Source organism: Phocoena sinus, chromosome 12 (genome assembly GCF_008692025.1).
Source record: "Phocoena sinus isolate mPhoSin1 chromosome 12, mPhoSin1.pri, whole genome shotgun sequence".
NCBI classification, from domain to species: Eukaryota; Metazoa; Chordata; class Mammalia; order Artiodactyla; family Phocoenidae; genus Phocoena; species Phocoena sinus.
In genome coordinates, this window is record NC_045774.1 from 60,685,727 (window position 1) to 60,711,030 (window position 25,304).

Sequence of the window (25,304 nt, forward strand, 5' to 3'; positions counted from 1 at the left end):
CTGCAAACAGTGACAGTTTTACTTCTTTGCCAATTTGGATTATTTTTATTTCTTTTTCTTCTCTGATTGCCATGCTAGGACTTCCAAAACTATGTTGAGTAATAGTGGCAAGAGTGGGCACCCAGGAGTATATGTCATCCTTTTTACATATTGCTAGATTTTACTTGGTAAAATTTCTGCCTCTGTTTGTGTGATTGAATTGTATTCCTTTTTCTTGTTTTTGTCAAGTTTTTATGTAAGTGTAATGCTGGCCACATTAAATGAGTTTTGAAGTATTCCATCCCCTTCTTATTTCTGAAAGAGTTAGTATAGAATTGGTACTATTCCTTCCTTAAATGTTTGGGAGAATTCAATAGTAAAACCATCTGGTCCTGAAGTTTTCTTGTAAGAAGTGTGTGATGTGTGTGTGAGTTTAACTAAGTATTAAAATTACTAAGATGAATATAGAGATAGTCGTTATCTTTTTCTTCTTTTGTGAGCTTTGAAGTTGGTGTCTTTCAAGGAAAATGTCCATTTCATTTATGTTTATTGCATAAAGATGTTCTTAATACCCCTATCCTTTTAATATCTGTAGACTTGGTAGTGATGACATCTCTTTAATTCCTGATACAGGTAATTTGTGTCTTCTCTCTTTTTTTCTTGATCAGTCTGGCTAAAGGGTTTATCAGTATACTGATCTTTCCAAAGAATCAACTTTTGGTTTCATTTATTTTCTCTATTCTTCTTTTGTTTCATTTCATTTCAGTTATTTCTACTCTTTATTATTTCCTTCATTCGCTTGCTTTCATTTTATTTCACTTTTTTTAAGTTTCTTTAGAAGTTTAAATTATTGAATTGAGCTCTTTCCTCTTCTCTAATGTGAGCAGTTAATGTTATAAACTTTGTGTTTTTATTTTCATTTAATTCAATATATTTTCTAATTTTCCTAGTGATTTTGTCTTTAATCCATGGGTTAGTTACAAGTATGTCACTTAATTTCCAAATACTTAGAGATTTTTTTCAGATATCATTCTGTTATTTATATCTAGGTTAACTCCATTGTCATCAGACAATATCCTTTGTATGATTTTTTTTTAAGTTGATGAAATTTATTTCATGGATCAAAATATGGTCTATCTTAGTGAATGTTCTATGTGTCAAGAGTATATTCTGATATTGCTGGGTTGAGTCACCTATAAATGTCAGTTAGGTCAAGTTGGTAGTGCTGTTCAAGTCTTGTCATCTACAATAATTTTCTGTCTACTTGTTCCACCAATTACAGAGACAGGAGTGCTGAGATCTCTGTAATTACTGACTTGAATATTTCCTCTATAAGTGATAGTATTTTTCTCTTTCTGTATATTGAAGCTCTGTTACTTGATATATATATATATATATATTTAATATTTTGTTTTCTTGATAAAATTGACCTCATTTTTGTCAGATTCAATCTCTATGTTTCTTCAGTCTGGACTCTACCCCATGAGCCTGAACTTTATAAGTTACATCCTTGCCCTCTGCTTTTAGGTTGGTTTTGGCCAATAAGAGACACCAGTTGGCACTGCAGTGTGGAGGGAAAGAGGTTTGGGTATAGGTATACCTTGGAGATATTGTGGGTTTTGTTCCAGACCACCACAATAAAGCAAATATCGCAATAAAATGAGTCACACAAATTTTTTGGTTTCCCAGTGTATATAAAAGTTATGTTTACACTATACTGTAGTCTATTAAGTGTGTAATAACACTATATCTAAAAAAAGGTATATACCTTAATTTAAAAATACTTTAATGCTAAAAAATGCTAACCCTCATCTAAGCCTTCAGCAAGTTATAATCTTTTTGCTGGTGGACGGTCTTGCCTCAGTGTTGATGGCCACTGACTGATCAGGGTGGTTGTTTCTGAAGCCTGGGGTAGGTGTGGCAATTTCTTAAAAGAAGACAAAAATGAAGTTTGCCACATTGATTGACTCATGAATGATTTCTCTGTGGCATGGAAGGCTGTTTGATAGCATTTTACCCACAGTAGAATGTCTTTCAAAATTGAAGTCAACCCTCTCAAACCCTGTTGCTGCTTTATCAGCTAAGTTTATGTAATATTCTAAATCCTTTGCTGTCATTTCAACAATTAAGTTCGCTTTCTTACATGGGCCTGGTTAGTGGTACCCCAAAATAATTATAATAGTATCATCAAATCACTGATCACAAATCACTATAATAAATATAATAATGAAAAAGTTTTAAATATTGTCATAATTACCAAAATGGGACACAGAGACATGAAGTGAGCAAATGCTGGAGAAACAGTGCCAATAGACTTCTTAGACACAGGGTTACCACAAATCTTCAATTTGTAAAAACACAGTTATCTGGGAAGCACAATAAAGCAAATCACAATAAAATGAGGTCTGCCTGTACTGAATCCTACTAGCTCCTTCCTGTTGGGTTCAGGTTGACACTGACTATGCTCCTCCGTGGCTACCAGGTAGGTGGCTGTCTCCTACAGCAGTTAAGTCTCCCTGGGCCCTGGCAATCCCTTTTCCCCTTACCCCTTAGGCCTAAAAGGAATAATGACTCTGATTATTTCTGGGTGCTTCACCAACACTTTTTGTTTTCTGGTAATACCATCCACATCTTTATAAACTGCCCTTTCATTAAGCACCTTTCAATCACCTCTCTTAAGCATGCCATCTATTACGTGATGGAGATTCTTTTTTTTTTTTTTTGGAAAAATTCTTACTGATATAATATGTATGATAGTACTAGCTTAAGTTATTTCAGAGAATTTATTTAGTTCTTCCCACTCCACTCACTGGTTTAACCAAATTGATCACCCAACATCAGTCACTTGAAAAAGAAAAAAGGGGTCTATTTGAATTTTGAATAGAGGAAGGAGTAACAATGACTATCTGTTGACCCAGGTCTCCTAAACTCAGTGTCACAGCCCAATATTCTCATACCTAGGCATTATTTTCTAGAGATTGTCATAGACGACACTATGTGTCATGCTAGAGACACCACATGAACCATTAATGAGTTGCATTGATTCCCAACAAAGCATCAAGTCTCACGGTATACAGGCTGAGCATAAGAGACAGAGCACCCAACACAGGGTCCCTAGGTTGTAGTTGGAATAGAGATCATATTGTTATTCCCCACCTCATCCTATTTGTCAGAAACTATGCGGTATTCGGTTTGAATAGAGGGAAGTTTTGATAGGTTCTCTGTGCAATAATTAAACCTAGGACAAACTGGGAGAAATGGGCAATGGGGAATACTCTAATTATAGCAGAACATTTAAATGAGAAATTCTCATGTTTTTCTTGGAACTTAAGACAGCTGAAATGTGTTATCTTAGACTGAAAAGTCTTCTGACGAGTAGAATTAAAAAACACTTTAAAAAGATAAAAATGGGAATTCCCTGGTGGTCCAGTGGTTAGGACTCTGTGCTTCCACAGCGGGGGGGGGGGGGGGGGGGGCAGTTGGATCCCTGGTGGGAGAACTAAGATCCCCACAAGCCCCACGGTCCAAAAAAAAAAAAAGACAAAAATGCCTTAAGTGTACTCTTTACAAACATGTCCAAGTTTAAGCAACTTAAACCTATCCAGATATGTCATTAAAAAAACTTTTTTTAATACGGAAAACAAGTATCACGTGACCTACTCAGTGTTTCCACACACTGGATTAACCTCATTTTTGCACTTGCCTTGCCTTGCCCACAATTCATGAACAATAGGCATCCTCCACCTCAACAAAAGAGCTGCTGGGACGAGGGCAGGAACAAGCGGGGACGGCGCGGCCCTCAAACACCCGCCTGCGACTCACTTCAGCAGAGGTCTTTTGCCAAACTCGGCCGGACGACAACCCCGCGGTCCGTAAGGCTTGCTCACCTTAGCCTCAGTTTCCTTTCTCGGTGAGGCCCAGCCTTTCGGCCCAAAGTACCAATTAAAACTACTGAAGGAAAAAAAAAAAAAAAAACAGAAAGGAAAAAAAAAGGCAAAACGCCGAACAGACTCCTTGACTGGAAGATTCTCGCGAGAACTTACGGAGCTCTGGCTGTTCCCGCGGAGACCTCGCGAGCGGACCTCCGGGGGCGGGCTGCCCCGTGGCCCCGCCCTTTCTGAGCGCGGGCGCGCCTTGGCGGGAATTTCGCCTTTTTGGGATTCAGACCACACGGGCTAGCTGGCTCTGGTCGGGACCGCCAGGGTGGATCGTTGGGACTGAAAGTGTGAGCAGGTACGACGTGCACCAAACCAGGGGCGCCCCGGGGCGCAGGACACCGGCTCCCCTCGCCCTTTGGCCGGCCCGCGCGGATCGCTGCCTTGTGCGGACCTGGCGGGGCTTGCCCCCGGCCGGGAGAAGTCGGGTTTGCGCCGGGCCCTACTGATCCTCGCCTGCAGTCTGCGAGGCAGCTTGCAGTTCCAGACACTGCGGGGAAACTGGCTCAGTGCGGTTTAGTAACGTAGCGGAAGACGCAGGTCAAGGCGGGCACTGGAAGTGCAGCTAGGTCTGTCCTGCTAACACTTTTTTCTTCTTCACCCTGCCCTGGGCTGCAGGGTCTGACGTAGAGGGGATTTTAAGTTACTGCCACAGCCGGTCGGGGGTGAATTCTAAGTTCTGACAGCCTTGATCTGGGGGAGTCCGTGGCGGGGAGAGTTGTTGAGGATTTGGCCTTTCGTTTTTTTCCTTTGTGCGGGGGGGTGGCGGCTTTCGGGAAACTTTCTGAGGTCACCCCCAATGTCTCGGCCCTCCCCACCTACAGGAATCTCATCACAACTTCTTTGGAGCCCTTAATGATAATCATAATGAACCCCAAACATTTCAGGACATGAAGTAAACATGGATAACTGTCCCGCTGCGTCGACGTTCCTGACCGACAGCTTGGAGCTGGAGCTGGAGACAGAATGGTGCAAACCCCCTTGCTTTTCTTGTGATTTTGACAACAGAGGAGGAGGAAAACATTTTTCTGGAGAGTCCTACCTTTCCAGCGGAGCTCTTAAGCGGTAGGTAAAAAGTCGGAAACTTTGTTTTTCCCTATTCAGATTTTTTATCAGCCTGTTTAGGAATGTTATTTAATTATGACTTAAGTCCATTAAACTTTAATGTTCATCAGGCAATGTTCTTGTAAATCGGCTTAGTATATCACACAGATGCAAGCTATTAGCTCTGTTGGTTTCCTGGTTAGAGCACACCTGAAAGATTTTTGCAAGGAGAACTTTCTTGTTACCTGATGTTCTCTGACCTCACTGCTGCCTCAGCTTTGGAGTAAGGAGCCGGGCACTAATTTACTTGAAGTGAATTCTGAACTACCTGGGCTTTTTGAAGTCCCATTTCCTTCTAAAACATGAGATAATATTCTGAAGCATCTCAATAATTAAGACATGCACATTTTTTGTTGCCCCAGTGTCTTCTCACTCTATATATTTAAACATATAGAAATCTTATAGACTTATTTTTTTTTAACTTTCTAATGCACCAGATTGTGTAAGTTCACAGGAATGTTATCTTCAAAGCTCTTGTCTTGGACATGTGTATACACATATTGCAGTAAAACTGCTGTTGCTGAAATATTTTGGAAATACCTGCTGAGGCAATTTCAGTCAGAAAGGAAACCATTTTTGTTGATTATTACAGTTGTACCTTCTTTGAGACCTTAAACGTTATTATTCAACTTGATTATGCCCTTCTTTAGAGATGGCTCAGAATACCTTTTAACTGTCTTAAAAATTAAATGTCCCCTCAAAGGGTGAAATTCTACAACTGAAAACCACAGTTGAAGACAGGTGAAAGTATGTTCCCTAGACCCCTTTCCACATTTTTCCCTCAAATTATATTGCTCTTTAAACTTTTTTTTTTTATCACAGTATAGGGTTGAATTCTTAATATAGTCCAGTTGTACTGTTACTGAGATATAAGGTACCAAGGCACTTCCTTACTTTATAACATCATTGTTGACATGTCATGTGTAACATGGATTCATATAATGTCAAAAAAAAACTCACGCTATAGTATGGGATATAGCATACTTTTTATGAGATTAAATCAGAGTTTCATTTCAGACTGATTTTGAATCTTGATCCTTTACCAACTAATTTTGAAGAGGATACAGTGGAAATATTTGGCATTCAATGGGTTACTGAAACAGCATTAGTGAATTCATCTAGAGTTCTCTTTCATCTCTTGAGGTATGTTTTGTCTTCTGTTTTAAAACTGCCATTGAGTGTAGATGCTTTTCAGATTTAAGTTACATTGCTGGGTGTTTTCTAATACTGATATTACAAAAGCACCTGTAGAATTGTGATTGCTGCTTACTTGATTATCTTATCAGTAACAACAATTAAGCAATAATGTTTGATGGAGTAATGGTTTTAATGAGTTCTTTTTTAGTGATTTTCAGAATTTTCATTCTTCTGTATTTGACATCATATATTGAAGACAAATATTTTAGGCTTTGAACTATTCCATAATTTTGGAAGAAAATAAAATCTTTTGTTGCTTAATAGTCATAATTTTTCAGTAATCTTTAGAGAATGAACTCAGACTTGCAAATATATTTTTCAGACTATAATAGAATATGTAATAGAAATATGATTAACCTGGACAACATTAAAAATATTTTTAATAAAAATTTTCAAACATACACAGATGTAGAGAGAATAGTATAACGAACCTCCATATACCCTCCCTCAGTTACGATAAACGTCAAGGGTTTATCACATTTCCTTCATCTGTCCTTATCCCTCTACTCTTGGCTTAAGTATTTCTTAAGCAAATTCCAGGCATCATGTCATCTCACCCTTAATTTCGTCAGTATGTATCTCTTAAAAATATGAACTTATTTTTTAAACATAAACATTACCTCATAATCACAATTAACGAAATTGAAATAATTCATTATTATTTAAAACCTAGTCCATAATTCAGATTTTATATTTGGAGTCACTTATTAAAGGCAAATTATTAGCCCAAAATACATTAAGAATGTATACATGGGGGCTTCCTTGGTGGTGCAGTGGTTGAGAGTCCGCCTGCCAATGCAGGAGACACGGGTTTGTGCCCCGGTCTGGGAAGATCCCACGTGCTGCGGAGCGGCTGGGCCCGTGAGCCATGGCTGCTGAGCCTGCGTGTCCAGAGCCTATGCTCCGCAACGGGAGAGGCCACAGCAGTGAGAGGCCTGCGTACCAAAAAAAAAAAAAAAAAAAAAAAAAGAATGTATACATGGTAATTCTAAAATTTATATGGAACCACAAGAGATCCCAAATTGCTAAAACAATCCTGAGAAAGAAGAGCAAAGCTAGAGACATCACACTTTCTGATTTCAAACTGTATTAGAAAGGTATAGTAAACAAACAGTATGTTATTGGCATAAAAACAGACACATAGGTGAATGGAACAGAATTGAGGGCCCAGAAAAACCCACACATATAGGGACAATTTATGGAAAAAGAGCAAAGAACATACAATAAAGGGCAGTCTTCAATAAATGGTGTTGGGAAAATTGGACAGCCATAGGCAAAAGAATGAAACTAGACCACTGTCTTACATCATACACAAAAATTAACTCAAGATGCATTGAAAGCTTGAATATAAGACCTGAAACCATAAAATGTATAGAAGAAAATATAGGCAGTAACCTCATTGACATCAGTCTTAGCAATATTTTTGTGGCTCTAAGTCCAAAAGCAAGGGAAACAAGCAAAGATAAACGTGACTACATCGAACTAAAAGGTACTCACAGCAGAGGAAACCATCGTCAAAGTAAAAAGGCAACCTACTGAATGGGAGAAAGTAATTTGCAAATCATATATTTGGTTAATATAAGGGGTTAATATCCAGAATATATAAAGAATTCATATTGCTCAGCAGCAACAACAATAACAACAAATCTGATTTAAAAATGGGCAGAGGATCTGAACATATATTTTTCCAAAGAATACTTGCAGATTACCAACAGGCATATATGAGAAGATGTTCAACATGACCATTAAGGGAATGCAAATCAAAACCACAGTGAGATGTCACCTCACACCTGTTAGAATGGCTGTTATCAAAAAGATGAGAAATAACAAACGAAGATGTGAAGAAAAGGGAATCCTCATGCCCTGTTGGTGGGAGTGTAAATTGGTGCAGTCACTGTGGAAAACAGTGTGGAGGTTCTTCAAAAAGTTAAGAATAGAGCTACCTATGACCCAGCTGTTCCACTTCTGGGTATTTATCTGAAGGGCATAGAAACACTAATTTGAAAAGATATATTCACCCCCTGTGTTCATTGCAGCATTATTTTTAACAGTCAATATATAAAGATATGGAAACAACCTAAGTGTCCTTCAATGGATGAATGGATGAAGGAATTTTAAATATTTATATACACACATATACACACACACAATGGAATACCATTCAGACTTAAAAATGAGTGAAATCCTGCCATTTGCAGTAACATGGATGGACCTTGAGGGTATTATACTTAGTGAAATAAGTCAGACAGAAAGACAAATACTATATGATTTCACTAATACATGGAATCTAAATAAAGTAAATGAACAAACAAAATAAAACAAAAACAAACTCTTAGTTACAGAGAACAGATCAGTGGTTACCAGAGGGGAAGGGGTTTAGTAGGTGGGTGAAAAAGGTGAAGGGAGTCAACTGTATGGTGATGGATAGTAATTAGACTTGTGGTGATCACGTTGTAGTGTACACAGATGTGGAATTGTAGTGCTGTATACTTGAAACTTATATAATTAAAAGAAGAATGTATACATGGTACATTTAAATGAAAATGGAAAGTTGGAGGGATTTCCCCTCTCACCCTTATCCCATGGAACCTGTGCCATATTATGTGTTTTATTGGGAAAATAGGCTGTGTGAGTGATTCTGTATAATCCTAAACATTATAGAATGAGTTGAGTCTTACCCAGGGCATAGGTTATGAATGTGGCTCAATCTTTAAGGAGCTGAAAGGCAACTAGGAAGAATAGCAAGAGAAGATTATTCTCAGAAATTAAGGTGGAACATCGTAAGTTAAAACTTCCCCTGATTAGTCTACATTACATATTCTATTCCTCTTCAGAACTCCTATTGTGTAACTACATGATACAATTTAACATTTCATTATATAACTGTTAACCTAGGATGTTTTATATAGCCATCTTAAACTTGTTAAAGATATAAACAGTATCTTCTTGATGGGGAAATCTATGATATTTTATATAATTTTTGAGATAAATGTAGCTGTTAGTAGATCTTTTTGGGAGGTCAAAGACATGTTTTATTTTCTCTCAGAGTCTTTACTACCTGAAGCTGACAGTAATAAACATTCATGAAGTGTTAAACATTATTCACGAATGAGAGGCATTAAAGCTGTGTAAAAGATTTGGAAATACTGTGTAATTGTTGCATGCTTTAAACTACTCTAAAACTAATTCTCACCTTACATTTTTTAAATTAGGCAACAGCTCTACAACTTGGAAACCTTATTACAGGCCAACTGTGATTTTGGTAAGTTTTAAGTATGTTTAATGGCAAAAAGAAATGGTGCTCCCTTACAGTGAATCGTACATGGATCTATGATGTGTCATTGGGCTATCATAATAACGTGAAGGAAGTGATAGTTCAGAAGTTCAGGATACAGTTATATTTAGTGTTCAGAAAAACTATGACACTTAAATTTTGTTTGTAGATGAAATTTATAGTGTTTTTCCAAATCTGCAAGTAAAATTAAGGCTAAACATCTTTGAAGTGAATTAGTAACTTGCTTTGGGGATGGGGAGTGGGCTGGAGAACTTAGAGAAATAGAAAGTGCTGGACCTCATGCTCTCTTTCTTGTTTTTCTTTTCTGCTTTCTCTTTTTGTTTTTTTTTAATTTTAAATTTTATTTATTCTTATTTTTGGCTGCATTTGGTCTTTGTAGCTGCGCGCGGGCTTTCTCTAGTTGCAGTGAGCAGGAGCTACTCTTTGTTGCAATGTGCGGGCTTCTCATTGCAGAGGCTTCTCTTTGTTGTGGAGCATGGGCTCTAGGTGCACGGGCTTCAGTACTTGTGGCACTTGGACTCCGTAGTTGTGGCTTGTGGGTTCTAGAGCTCAGGCTCAGTAGTTGTGGCACACGGCCCTAGTTGCTCCACAGCATGTATGATCCTCCCGGACCAGGGCTTGAACCTGTGTCCCCTGCATCGGCAGGCGGATTCTTAACCACTGCGCCACCAGGGAAGTCCCTGTTTGTTTTTAACATTTAATGGATTACTGATTTGTGGGGGAATTGGTATAGTTAAGGTAGTGAAGGGAATTGAAGGGCAGTGTGTTTTAGTTCAGGCTAGCTGCTTCTCCTTTCTAACAGTTCTGGTACAGTGTAGTATTTAGAATCATGACTCTGTGGTCAGCCTGTGTTCTAACCCTAGCTAATTGTGGGTCTCACATTAGGTAATAGTTCCCACCATTGAGTTCTTGTGAGGACTAAATGACATAATGTGTATTAGGTGCTTAGCGTAGTATCTGTTATTAGTGATGCCCAGCAACCAAAGATCACTTGGATCCCACCTTTGAAGGGTTTATTAGCTTAGGAAGCAAGGGGGAGATATACATCATGAGGAACAGTTGGGGCTTCTCAGTAAGAGGAAGTAGGGAGGGGCTTTTGACAGGGTATGCGCTTGTGCTGGCTGATTTGGGGTAGAGTTTAAGGGGGCTATGGCTTTATTCTGGATTTGATGCTGTTAAGAAGCAGGAGCAATTTGATGACTAAGTTAATTTTTAATTTTTCTCCAGAAGGTGGGACACACAGAAGGACGCAAGGGAAGATTCTAATTTGTAATGAAGCAATAGTTATTTTAGCTGGAAGAGGAGGGTAGTCTGTTTCTGTATTTTGTTTGTTTTTGTGTGGTTGTGTAGTGCCTTGTTTCTGTGTCGGACATGATTACAGAGAGGTTTTGTGTTTTTCTTGTTTCACCATAATCATGGAGTGATCTTGTATGATTATTTTTGATATTGTATGACAACTGTTTAATTTCAGTAGGGAGCGTCATGGCCTAATTGTTAGTTATCAGCTGTCAGGGCTGTTTTGTTTTGTTAGTTTGTCCTCAGTAAATGTTGGATATTACTGTTTCATTATCACCTGGGTCCCTGCTTCATGCCAGGTACTGTGCAAGGTGCTGATGAATCAAAGAGGAAAATTATGCTGCTGAAGAGTTTGCAGTTGAGTAAGACAGATAAACAAGCATAGTCAGCATGGTAGATGGAAGAGTGTAGTAACAGAGGCATGCAAAAGCTGCTACAGGAGCCAAGGGCTTTATCCATTTATGTGCTCATCACTGAGTGATGGCAGATCTGGGTCTTCAAGGATGAGGAGGAATTAGCCAGGCAAAAAATTTTGGAGAAGTTTTGGGGATAGGATGAGTTCCAGGTACAAACAACTGTATAGACAAAGACATTGAGGTATATAAAAACATAAAAGTTCAGGGAGCAGGGAGTAAGTAATAACTACGTATGGTTGGACTCAAGTGTGTGTGAGTGGTTAATTTTTGGAAGGGATGCAATCATAGGTGTCTTTGTAAGCAATACCAAAGACCCAGAATTTTATTTTGAAACTCCTGGAGAGTGTCTATAAGATTGTAGTGGAAACAGCAAAAATACCTTTACTATATAGAGTGACTTAATTAAATTGGGTTTGTGGAAGGCATTTATTGAGCAAGATTATTCTTTGAAAAGCACTTACTGACCTAAAATTACTACAATGGACTATTTTTTGAAATGGTTACTTGTTACACTGACATTTTGGCTGGTATTATTACTTAAAAAACTTACTAACAGATTTGTTGGGCAGGTTAGCGTATTAAAGACTATCCCTACATAAGCTTACTCCTGCCATGCAGCTGTGTCAGGGCTTTGTTAATAAACTCATGTAAACCCTTGGCCCTCAACTCTCCCCAGGAAGCCCTTATTTAGGGTCACTTACTGAAGTGCATATGGTTCTTATTCTGTTGATTTTACTCCCTGGATTGCTTTCCTGTTGAGGCAGAATAGCATACATAATGTTATTTTTTACTGATACCTGTTATTAAATATAGCTATTGATGTTACCCCTTTTTCAGATATTGTATTTTTTTTGTCCCTAGGCATTTTATTTGGATTTTTTTTATGCCTTCCACTGTTTTTAGCTTCATTGACTGCAGATTCTTTCATCATTGTCATTTCTGGGTCTGTTTGTATTGGTTGATTTTTCTTCTAGTTTTATGATACATTTTTCTGCTCTTTTGAACATCTAGTAATTTTTTATTGTGTGATGGACATTATAGATTTTACATTGCTGCTTTCTGAATTTTCTTGTATTCCTAAAACTAGTGTTGAATTTTGTTCTGGCTTACTGTTGAGTACTTGTAATCCATGGGATCTTTTTGAGGCTTGTTGTATATTTTGTTAGGACTTTTAAAAAGTAACCTTTAGTCTAATGTTAATTTAGTTCTAGTAAGCCTTCTGAGGATTCTTTGTGGTGTATTTTTTTCTTTCTTTCTTGCTGGTGGGAACTTGAACTGTTCCCTGGTTTGAGTAAGCTTTTTCTGGTGTTTTTCTCTGGCCTACAGATCAGTACTTAGTCAAAGACTCAAAGGGGACCCCTCTGTACATTTCTAGGGCTCTTTTTTTTTTTTTGAGGTATGCGGGCCTCTCACTGTCGTGGCCTCTCCCGTTGCGGATCAAGGCTCCAGACGCGCAGACTCAGCAGCTATGGCTCACGGGCCCAGCCGCTCTGCGGCATGTGGGGTCCTCCCGGACTGGGGCATGAACCCGTGTCCCCTGCATTGGCAGGTGGACTTGGAACCACTGCGCCACCAGAGAAGCCCTAGGGCTCTTTTTTTTGTGTAGCTTTCTTTCTTCTTTGGTACTTTTATCCTGCAAATTTAGACTACCCTAAACTCAGATCTCATGTCTCTTTGACTCAGTGATTTGGGCTCTGAATTCTCTCTCCCTGTGCTGCAGCCTATAAACTGTCTCTAGGTGGGAAGCTGGTGCAATCTTAGGACTTCTCTCTGGGATAGCAGTCTTGTGTTGCCTTTGTCCAATGCCTGAAAATTATTGTTTTACTGTTTTTGGTTTTCTAGTTTAAGGTGGGAGCTGGGTAATTCTGATTCCTTTTACTCCATCGTGGCCAGATGCAGCAGTTCACAGCAGTTTTTTTTTTTTTTAACTAATTAATTAATTTATTTTTGGCTGCATTGGGTCTTTGTTGCTGCATGTGGGCTTTCTTTAGTTGTGGTGAGCAGGGTCTACTCTTCATTGTGGTGCGTGGGCTTCTCATTGTGGTGGCTTCTCTTGTGGCGGAGCTCTAGGTGCTCGGGCTTCAGTAGTTGTGGCCTGTGGGTGCAGGCTCAGTAGTTGTGGTGCATGGGCTTAGTTACTCCATGGCATGTGGGATCTTCCCAGATGAGGACTCGAATCCGTGTCCCCTGCATTGGCAGGCAGATTCTTAAGCACTGCACCAAACCACTGCACCACCAGGGAATCCCACAGCAGTTGTTTTTAAGAGAGTACTTCATTTACGGGCTGAGAATTGTGACACTGGGGGATCATATGACTTTTGTAAGCGAAGTATAATTAAGCTATAAAAGTGCACTGAACTGTTTGGTATGTGGATATATGGACATTATCTTTATGCTTATGCTCCTGTTTTGCCAAATAGTATCCACATTTGCTCATTTGAATACAAATTTAAAAATGAATTTTGCCTTATGTTTAATATGGGTGATAATTTGTTGCCTATAGTAAGTTTTTCCCCCCCTTTTCCTGCCAGCTCCTCCTCCCTCAGGTTTACTACTAATAATCAGTCTCCTCAGGTCTCAGTTTGAGTCTCCTCTCTGTACATCTTTCCCTACATGTACGATCTCATCAGTTCCTTTATTTCTAAATGATAACAACTCCAAAAGGTTTACCTACATTCCAGACCTCTCCTTTGCACTCCAGGCCTTGCATGTCAAACTGCCTGACATCTGTCCTTGGATTGCTTAGATAGTGCAAAGTGTACATCTGTGATGTCTTCCAAAACCAATTCATACTGCCCATGTTTTCTCCACTCATTACATGGTGCTAACAGTTGCCTATATGTCATTCTTGATTCTTTAATTTCCTTTAAACTCATATCATCCATTGGATTCCCAGTAGGTTTATGACCAAAATATACCTTCAGCCTACCCATTTTCCTATGATCTCTTGAATTACTGCTATAGGGCTCTTAACACATCCTCCTTTGCCCCTCTATCATCTGTGTACAAAATCTGCTTTAAATGTATATCAATTCCTGTTCCTCCTAGATCAAAACCCAATGAAAGGCCATCTACTGTATTTCAATGAAATCAAAACTCCTTATTATGACTTGTAAGGCCCCAAATGACTTATTCCTATCTCTCTCAAACCATGCCGTCTTTCCCTCACTTCAACATTTACATCAGCAAAAATTAGCAAAAATTATCTGGGTGGTTACTATGTGCAAAACACTCATAACCACTCTAGGGCAAATGAGTAAAACAGAAAACAAAAGCAGAGAAAACATGATGAGAATTATAGGTAAGTGAGAAAGAAAGAAGACTGGCAGCATGTGACATCAGTGAAGCCAGGTGTAGTGAATGCTCCTATAAGGGCAAGTTAATTGAGCACAAGTGGTGCCCATTAGATTGGACAACATGATTTCACTGGTGACCTTACTAAGAGCAGTATGGGGGGTGGGGGATGGTAAGCACCATATAGGAGTCAGTTGAAAAAATGAAAAGCTAGAGAATTGCTACTTATATGGCTCACAATTTTTTTGTCACTGCCCACTGTTTATTTAAACAATGATTAACATTATCTATTTTGGTTTTAGGGAAGATATCAACCCTACATTGCAAAGCAGCCAATATTAGGCAGCAGTGCATAACATTTCTTCATTATGTTAAAGTCTTCATTTTCAGGTAGGCTGTCAGATGAGTAATATGAATAATGCATGAATTTCTGAGTGCAAATTTATCCAGACTCTAATTGCTTATTGTATCTCATCGTGTTTTAGGTCCCTGCAAGTACCAAATGCTGAAAGCCATGTTCCTGTCCATCCCTACCAGACTTTGGAGGCACAACTTCCCTCAGTGTTGATTGATGAGCTTCATGGATTACTCTTGTATATAGGACACCTATCAGAACTTCCCATTATTAATACAGGAGCATTTGTAAATCAAAACCAGACTAAGGTTTGCTTTGTTTCATTTAATGTTTAAAGTATCAGGTATTTTTTCCTCCCCACATGGACTATTCATTCAAGAATGAGGGAAATTAGTCAAGAGTGTAGTTCTTGGACCAGACTGCCTGAGTTGAAATACTGGCTCCTCCTTTTGTTAATTATGTGCCATCAGGCAAATAACACCTCTTGCTTCAGTCTTTCCATCTGTGTAATTGGTTTAGCTTCCTAGAGTTATTGGGAGAATTGAATAATTAAAATGCATAAAGTGCTTAGATATAGTTTACATTGAATCAGTGATAACTATTCCAGTTGTAACAATGCAAATGTTTAAAAGTTTCAAAGTAAATCAAATAACCTTTGTTTTCTAAAATTTGTATACTCTTTGCCACTGATAAAAGTTTGGGCAAACACTATTTTATATTATAGTAAGATTCAAGAAGATCATCTTTAAAAAGCTATGCTTTCAAAACCACATCATTATGTCTGTTCTGGCTTTTGAGATATTTTCAGAATATGATTAAGATTGTTTTAACTGTGCCCCCCTTTTTTTTCCTACCTGTGATGATCAGTCTCTGGTTTGGTTTATAAAAATGTGTTAGGGCTTCCCTGGTGGCGCAGTGGTTGAGAGTCCGCCTGCCGATGCAGGGGACACGGGTTCGTGCCCCGGTCTGGGAAGATCCCACATGCCGCGGAGCGGCTGGGCCCGTGAGCCATGGCCGCTGAGCCTGCGCGTCCGGAGCCTGTCCTCCGCAACGGGAGAGGCCACAGCAGTGAGAGGCCCGCGTAACGCATAAAAAAAAAAAAAAATGTGTTAGCATGATCCAGCCTGTGGATGTAATTAACAAATTCTTCATAGGAAAATGTGAGCTGCTGTGAGTGACAAATTATAATTTCCCGTGGCATTCCCTGAATTCTCAATCTCTTCTATTTGACTTCACCAATTTTAATAACATTCAGTTTTTAGGAACGAGTCTTTGCCAAAATATAAGGTACAATTAAATGTTTATATTTCTGTGAAATTTAACAATAATAAAAAATTGACTCTTCTTATCAGGGATCAATATATGTAATAATAAAAGTAAATAGAATTCCAACTGAATTCACAGGTGAATATATCTAATCCATAGAAACCAAATAGGTAATTGTTTTTAATCATGTCAATTAATAAAGATTCGTGGGTGGATTGTGCTGGGAGGGATATTTTTCTTTCTTTTTAGTCTCTGTAAATTGGACTGATTTTTATTTTCTGAATATCCATCAAATGCTTAAGAAAATTAAAATTAATAATTTAGCAGCAGAAATAAAAAAATGTGTGCAAGTGTCCTCAAACTAGGTTTTGCCTTTCATAGGCTTTTAATTAGACAGACTTGAGAGTATAGGTTATTTGAAGATCAGAAGACTGAATTTTTAAAGCAGGGGAATGGAGTCTTCAACACATAAACAAAAAAATCATATGCTGAAATACTGTTCTCTTCTGAAATATCAGCAAAACGAAAAAATCATAAAATAAAAAGCATCTTTCAAGACTCTATATATTTCTTATATTTTACCATTCTCATATATGAAGGCTAATGCTTTCATTGGTATTTACAGTTGAGCATCTGTCTTTTATTCTTTTTTAGGGACTTTTTAAAATTAGAGATAATATTTGTTGGTATGATGTATTACGAATATTTTCGTTTATCTTTTTTTTCAGCAATTAAGCTGACTTGCTAGGTAGATAGATGATTTAAGTTTCTTTATATAGTTATATTTATCAGTTTTTTTCTTTGGTATCATTCCTATGCTATTGTAAAAAACATACTTTTTTTTATACTTATCTCTTTAATTTATCTCTTTTTAAAAAATGTACTGTGAGGTAGGAAATCTAGCTTCTTACAGATGAATAAGTTAATAATCCTGTCTCTTATTGAATGACCTATGCTTTCCCCACTGATTTGACATATCATGTGTATCCATTTCTCTCTTCCCTATTTTTGCTATTTACTATCTGAGCCAGCACTGTTTTATTAGTGTTGTGTTTTATTTTGTTTGCATGTTTGATAAGGCAAAACCCCTCTCCATCATTCATCATAGTTGTTTTAATAAAAAGTATGTATCATTGTAGTATTTTAGTGATTTGAAATGTTGACTGGAGAAAGTTTATTGATAATCTGCTAGCACAGTAAAGAGCACTGGCTTTTGAATCAGATAGAATTAGGTTTGAATTCTAAAGCATTAATTGAGGGGTAAATTTCTTCACCACTTTTAACTTTAGTTTCTGTATGGGCATGACAGTAGTGTCTAAATGATAATCCAGAAGTTCTTGTTAAAATATCTTATGGAAGTTCCTGGGTATTCATTACATTGAAAAACATATTTCCTAGCTAAAGTCTAAAACAAAATCATGAAAATAAGTGTTTAAAGAAATTCATTTACTGCCTTGCAGCTGTAGTAGAATCTCAGTTGGTTGGTAGGGGCCTTTACTGTACAAGTCTGTTCAGCAGCCCCAAGGTGGGTCTGTCTTAAACAACATCAGTTAAGAGTATATCTTGCTTTTAAAGATCTCCAGTGAAAAAATCCTCTAATGAACAAGACAGAGGTTTCTCTTGAGCTTTTGAATAGTGTTAGGTTAACTTCTGCATTATGGAGGAGTGTTGTGACATGCTATAAAATACCTAATAAAGTGTTAATGAATTTTCAGTCACAGTTTTTAATGTCATTCACAGCTTTTCCCACCATCATGGCATTTGTTACATCTCCACTTAGATATCCATTGGCTAGTGCTGGAAATTCTTCACATGCTTGGTGAAAAATTGAGTAAGTTTATGGATTTCTGATTTATGTCCCTTTTCAATGTAAATGTTTTTTAAGCTAAATTGTTTTTTAAAATTATACAATAAGTGCTTTCTGATTATTATTATTTTTTTAATCAAACAGTAACCAAACTGAAAAATGAAGGTCTTACTTCTTTTTTCTAGAGATAACTACTGGCAACGGCTTGGTCCATTTATCCATCCATCCATACTTACTATCTATTAGTATACATATATAGAAACTCATAGGTAGGGTTTTTGTTTTTCTTTCTAACCACAAATGGTATCATCATATTGTCCTAATGTAGGGTTTCATTTAACAGTTTTTTAGAGATCTGTTCATGTTAGTTCATACAGTTTTATGGACCTATCATAATTTATTTAGCCAAGTCTATTTTTTGATATTTCAGTTAATTCTGTTTATTTTGGTATTACAAATAATATTTCATTGAACATCCTTATGTAGATATAAGATATACATCTTTGAATACTTGTACAAGTTATTTAGTAGATTAGGTTTTTGGAATTGATGTGGCACATTGCACTTATAGTATTTTATATGCTTCTCTGGTGTTGTATATTAAGTTTCCACAATTTATGTACACTAACTGTGAACATGCCTTTGCTTCATACTCTTGCCAGTAGTGGATATTATTAATCGTATTTTTTGCCAACTAATGTGTGAAAAATGATACTGAGCCTCTGTTTTTGCAATTTCCCGATTACCAGTGAAGTGGAGCATCTTTAATTTTATTGTCTTTTTATATTTGCTTTATTAATTACCTGTTCATTATATTTTGCAAAGTACTTGTTTTATCTCTTGTTTCATTCTTTCCCGCCTTTCTTTAATTAATTAGTAGAGGTCTGTATATATTATGGATGGTAATCTTATTTCACATGTTGCCTATTTATTTCTTGGTCTTGCTCTTTGACACCTTTAGTTTCCGTTATCAAATTGGCAATTTTCTATAAATATTATAAAGTTGTAAATTATTATTATTATTTTTTTAAGCACTTGAGCATTTTTAATGTTCAGAACAGTCTTTGTGATTAACACAATGATGTGTACATTATAACGTAGCACTTACTGTCTTAAAGTGTCAGGACTAACTACAGACAGGCTTACTACTTGACTTCGTTACAAATTAAAAGGATTTCTTTTTTTTTTTTAACATGTTAATTGGAGTATAATTGCTTTACAGTGGTGTGTTAGTTTCTGCTTTATAACAAACTGAATCAGCTATACATATACATATATCCCCATATCTCCTCCCTCTTGGGTCTCCCTCCCATCCTCCCTATCCCACCCCTCTAGGTGGTCACAAAGCACAGAGCTGAGCTCCCTGTGCTGTGCGGCTGCTTCCCACTAGCTATCTATTTTACATTTGGTAGTGTATATATGTCCATGCCACTCTCTCACTTCGTCCCAGCTTACCCTTCCCCCTCCCCATGTCCTCAAGTCTGTTCTCTACGTATGTGTCTTTATTCCTGTCCTGCCTCTAGGTTCTTCAGAACCTTTTTTTTTCTTTTTTAGATAAAATATATGTGTTAACATACGGTATTTGTTTTTCTCTTTCTGATTTACTTCACTCTGTATCCATCCACCTTTCTACAAATAACTCAGTTTCCTTTCTTTTTATGGCTGAGTAATACTCCATTGTATATAAGTGCCACATCTTCTTTATCCTTTCATCTGTTGATGGACACTTAGGTGGCTTCCATGTCCTGGCTATTGTAAATAGTCCTGCAATGAACACTGTAGTACATGATTCGTTTTGAATTATGGTTTTCTCAGGGTATATGCCCAGTAGTGGGATTGCTGGGTTGTACAGTAGTTCTATTTTTAGTTTTTGAAGGAACCTCCATACTGTTCTCCATAGTGGCTGTACCAATTTACATTCCCACCAACAGTGTAAGAGGGTTCCCTTTTCTCCACACCCTCTCCAGCATTTATTGTTTCTAGATTTTTTGATGATCGCCATTCTGACTGGTGTGAGGTGATACCTCATTGTAGTTTTGATTTGCATTTCTCTAATGATTAATGATGTCGAGCATCCTTTCACGTGTTTGTTGGCAATCTGTATATCTTCTTTGGAGAAATGTCTATTTAGGTCTTCTGCCCATTTTTGGATTGGGTTGTTTGTTTTTTTGATATTGAGCTGCATGAGCTGCTTGTATATTTTGGAGATTAACCCTTCATCAGTTGCTTTGTTTGCAAATATTTTCTCCCATTCTGAGGGTTGTCTTTTTGTCTTGTTTATGGTTTCCTTTGCGGTGCAAAAGCTTTTAAGTTTCATTAGGTCCCATTTGTTTATATTCGTTTTATATCCAGTTCTCTAGGAGGTGAGTAAAAAAGGATCTTGCTGTGATTTATGTCATAGAGTGTTCTGCCTATGTTTTCCTCGAAGAGTGTTATTATGGTGTCTGGCCTTACATTTAGGCCTTTAATCCATTTTGAGTTTATTTTTGTGTATGGTATTAGCGAGTGTTCTACTTTCATTCTTTTACACGTAGCTGTCCAGTTTTCCCAGCACCAGTTATTGAAGAGGCTGTCTTTTCTCCATTTTATATTCTTGCCTCCTTTATCAAAAATAAGGTGAACGTATGTATGTGGGTTTATCTCTGAGCTTTGTATCCTGTTCCATTGATCTGTATTTCTGTGGGATAAACCCCACTTGATTATGGTGTATGATCCTTTTAATGTGCTGTTGGATTCTGTTTGCTAGTATTTTGTTGAGGATTTTTGCATCTATGTTCATCAGTGATATTGGCCTGTATTTTTCTTGTTTTGTGACATCTTTGTCTGGTTTTGGTATCAGGGTGATGGTGGCCTCATAGAATGAGTTTGGGAGTGTTCCTCTCTCTGCTATATTTTGGAAGAGTTCGAGAAGGATAGGTGTTAGCTCTTCTCTAAATGTTTCATAGAATTCGCCTGTGAAGCCATCTGGTCCTGGGCTTTTGTTTGTTGGAAGATTTTTAATCACAGTTTCAATTTCTATGCTTGTGATTGTGTTTCAATTTCTGATTGGTCTCTTTATATTTGCCATTTCTTCGTGGTTCAGTCTTGGGAGGTTGTGCTTTTCTAAAAATTTGTCAGTTTCTTCCAGGTTGTCCATTTTACTGGCATATAGTTGCTTATAGTAATCTCTCGTGATGTTTTGTATTTCAGCAGTGTCAGTTGTTACTTCTTATTCATTTCTAATTCTGTTGACTTGAGTCCTCTCCCTTTTTTCTTTTTTTTTTTTTTTTAAATCTTTATTGGGGTATAATTGCTTTACAATGGTGTGTTACTTTCTGCTTTATAACAAAGTGAATCAGTTATACATATACATATGTTCCCATATGTCTTCCCTCTTGCGTCTCCCTCCCTCCCACTCTCCTTATCCCACCCCTCCAGGCTGTCACAAAGCACCGAGCTAATATCCCTGTGCCTTGCGGCTGCTTCCCCCTAGCTATCAACCTTACTACGTTTGTTAGTGTGTATATGTCCATGACTCTCTCTCGCCCTGTCAAAGCTCACTCTTCCCCCTCCCCATATCCTCAAATCCGTTCCCCAGTAGGTCTGCGTCTTTATTCCTGTCTTAACCCTAGGTTCTTCATGACATTTTTTTTTCCTTAAATTCCATATATATGTGTTAGCATACGGTATTTGTCTTTTTCTTTCTGACTTACTTCACTCTGTATGACAGACTCTAGGTCTATCCATCTCATTACAGATAGCTCAATTTCATTTATTTTTAAGGCTGAGTAATATTCCATTGTGATTATGTGCCACATCTTCTTTATCCATTCATCTGATGATGGGCGCTTAGGTTGTTTCCATCTCTGGGCTATTGTAAATAGAGCTTCAATGAACATTTTGGTACATGACTCTTTTAGAATTTTGGTTTTCTCAGGGTATATGCCCAGTAGTGGGATTGCTGGGTCATATGGTAATTCTATTTGTAGTTTTTTAAGGAACCTCCATACTGTTCTCCATAGTGGCTGAACCAATTCACATTCCCACCAGCAGTGCAAGAGTGTCCCCTTTTCTCCACACCCTCTCCAGCATTTATTGTTTCTAGATTTTTTGATGATCGCCATTCTGACTGGTGTGAGATGATATCTCATTGTAGTTTTGATTTACATTTCTCTAATGATTAATGATGTTGAGCATTCTTTCATGTGTTTGTTGGCATTCTGTATATCTTCTTTGGAGAAATGTCTATTTAGGTCTTCTGCCCATTTTTGGATTGGGTTGTTTGTTTTTTTGTTATTGAGCTGCATGAGCTGCTTGTAAATTTTGGAGATTAATCCTTTGTCAGTTGCTTCATTTGCAAATATTTTCTCCCATTCTGAGGGTTGTCTTTTGGTCTTGATTATGGTTTCCTTTGCTGTGCAAAAGCTTTGAAGTTTCATTAGGTCCCATTTGTTTATTTTTGTTTTTATTTCCATTACTCTAGGAGGTGGGTCCGAAAGGATCTTGCTGTGATTTATGTCATAGAGTGTTCTTCCTATGTTTTCCTCTAAGAGTTTGATAGTTTCTGGCCTTACATTTAGGTCTTTAATCCATTTTGAGCTTATTTTTGTGTATGGTGTTAGGGAGTGATCTAATCTCATACTTTTACATGTACCTGTCCAGTTTTCCCAGCACCATTTATTGAAGAGGCTGTCCTTTCTCCACTGTACATTCCTGCCTCCTTTATCAAAGATAAGGTGTCCATATGTGCGTGGGTTTATCTCTGGGCTTTCTATCCTGTTCCATTGATCTATCTGTTTTTGTGCCAGTACCATACTGTCTTGATTACTGTAGCTTTGTAATATAGTCTGAAGTCAGAGAGCCTGATTCCTCCAGCTCCTTTTTTCGTTCTCAAGATTGCCTTGGCTATTCGGGGTCTTTTGTGTTTCCATACAAATTGCGAAATTTTTTGTTCTAGTTCTGTGAAAAATGCCAGTGGTAGTTTGATAGGGATTGCATTGAATCTGTAGATTGCTTTGGGTAGTAGAGTCATTTTCACAATGTTGATTCTTCCCATCCAAGAACAGGGTATATCTCTCCATCTATTTGTATCATCTTTAATTTCTTTCATCAGTGTCTTATAATTTTCTGCATACAGGTCTTTCATCTCCTTAGGTAGGTTTATTCCTAGATATTTTATTCTTTTTGTTGCAATGGTAAATGGGAGTGTTTTCTTGATTTCACTTTCAGATTTTTCATCATTAGTATATAGGAATGCCAGAGATTTCTGTGCATTAATTTTGTATCCTGCTACTTTACCAAATTCATTGATTAGCTCTAGTAGTTTTCTGGTAGCATCTTTAGGATTCTTTATGTATAGTATCATGTCCTCTGCAAACAGTAACAGCTTTACTTCTTCTTTTCCGATTTGGATTCCTTTTATTTCCTTTTGTTCTCTGATTGCTGTGGCTAAAACTTCCAAAACTATGTTGAATAAGAGTGGTGAGAGTGGGCAACCTTGTCTTGTTCCTGATCTTAGTGGAAATGCTTTCAGTTTTTCACCATTGAGGATGATGTTTGCTGTGGGCTTGTCATATATGGCCTTTATTATGTTGAGGAAAGTTCCCTCTATGCCTACTTTCTGGAGGGTTTTTATCATAAATGGGTGTTGTATTTTGTCGAAAGCTTTCTCTGCATCTATTGAGATGATCATATGGTTTTTCTCCTTCAATTTGTTAATATGGTTTATCACATTGATAGATTTGCGTATATTGAAGAATCCTTGCATTCCTGGAATAAACCCCACTTGATCATGGTGTATGATCCTTTTAATGTGCTGTTGGATTCTGTTTGCTAGTATTTTGTTGAGGATTTTTGCATCTATGTTCATCAGTGATATTGGCCTGTAGTTTTCTTTCTTTGTGACATCCTTGTCTGGTTTTGGTATCAAGGTGATGGTGGCCTCGTAGAAGGAATTTGGGAGTGTTCCTCCCTCTGCTATATTTTGGAAGAGTTCGAGAAGGATAGGTGTTAGCTCTTCTCTAAACGTTTGATAGAATTCACCTGTGAAGCCGTCTGGTCCTGGGCTTTTGTTTGTTGGAAGATTTTTAATCCCAGTTTCAATTTCAGTGCTTGTGATTGGTCTGTTCATATTTTCTATTTCTTCCTGATTCAGTCTGGGCAGGTTGTGCATTTCTAAGAATTTGTCCATTTCTTCCAGATTGTCCATTTTATTGGCATAGAGTTGCTTGTAGTAATCTCTCATGATTTTTTTTATTTCTGCAGTGTCAGTTGTTACTTCTCCTTTTTCATTTCTAATTCTATTGATTTGAGTCTTCTCCCTTTTTTTCTTGATGAGTCTGGCTAGTGGTTTATCTATTTTATTTATTTTCTCAAAGAACCAGCTTTTAGTTTTATTGATCTTTGCTATCGTTTCCTTCATTTCTTTTTCATTTATTTCTGATCTGATTTTTATGATTTCTTTCCTTCTGTTAGCTTTGGGGTTTTTTTTTTGTTCTTGCTCTAATTGCTTGAGGTGCAAGGTTAGGTTGTTTATTCGAGATGTTTCCTGCTTCTTAAGGTGGGCTTGTATTGCTATAAACTTCCCCCTTAGAACTGCTTTTGCTGCATCCCATAGGTTTTGAGTCGTTGTGTCTCCATTGTCATTTGTTTGTAGGTATTTTTTTATTTCCTCTTTGATTTCTTCAGTGATCACTTCATTATTAAGTAGTGTATTGTTTAGCCTCCATGTGTTTGTATTTTTTACAGATCTTTTCCTGTAATTGATATCTAGTCTCATGGCGTTGTGGTCAGAAAAGATACTCGATACAATTTCAGTTTTCTTAAACTTACCAAGGCTTGATTTGTGCCCCAAGATATGATCTATCCTGGAGAATGTTCCATGAGCACTTGAGAAAAATGTGTATTCTGTTGTTTTTGGATGGAGTGTCCTATAAATATCAATTAAGTCCATCTTGTTTAATGTATCATTTAAAGCCTGTGTTTCCTTATTTATTTTCATTTTGGATGATCTGTCCATGGGTGAAAGTGGGGTGTTAAAGTCCCCTACTATGAATGTGTTATTGTCGATCTCCCCTTTTATGGCTGTTAGTATTTGCCTTATGTATTGAGGTGCTCCTATGTTGGGTGCATAAATATTTACAATTGTTATATCTTCTTCTTGGATCGATCCCTTGATCATTATGTAGTGTCCTTCTTTGTCTCTTTTAATAGTCCTTATTTTAAAGTCTATTTTGTCTGATATGAGAATTGCTACTCCAGCTTTCTTTTGGTTTCCATTTGCATGGAATATCTTTTTCCATCCCCTTACTTTCAGTCTGTATGTATCTCTAGGTCTGAAGTGGGTCTCTTGTAGACAGCATATATAAGGGTCTTGTTTTTG

At 37.4% G+C, this 25,304-nt stretch overlaps 1 protein-coding gene across 3 annotated transcripts in view; it reads left to right on the forward strand.

Annotated features, from left to right (window-relative positions):
* The first annotated feature begins 3,784 nt into the window (after positions 1 to 3,784).
* MMS22L (MMS22 like, DNA repair protein) overlaps positions 3,785 to 25,304 on the forward strand; it is a 153,121-nt gene continuing 131,601 nt past the window's right edge. For 2 of the 3 annotated variants that reach the window (XR_004352559.1, XM_032651494.1), the window contains exons 1-7: positions 3,785 to 4,212; positions 4,802 to 4,979; positions 6,036 to 6,161; positions 9,428 to 9,477; positions 14,819 to 14,906; positions 15,002 to 15,179; positions 17,878 to 17,968. Coding sequence is in view for 2 of the 3 variants with exons in the window: in XM_032651494.1 (XP_032507385.1) it covers positions 4,816 to 4,979; positions 6,036 to 6,161; positions 9,428 to 9,477; positions 14,819 to 14,906; positions 15,002 to 15,179; positions 17,878 to 17,968 (697 nt within the window). In the remaining variant the exon portion in view is untranslated. Of the gene's footprint in view, positions 4,213 to 4,738; positions 4,980 to 6,035; positions 6,162 to 9,427; positions 9,478 to 14,818; positions 14,907 to 15,001; positions 15,180 to 17,877; positions 17,969 to 25,304 lie in introns of all 3 variants that reach the window. The other variant, XM_032651496.1, reaches the window with a different exon arrangement.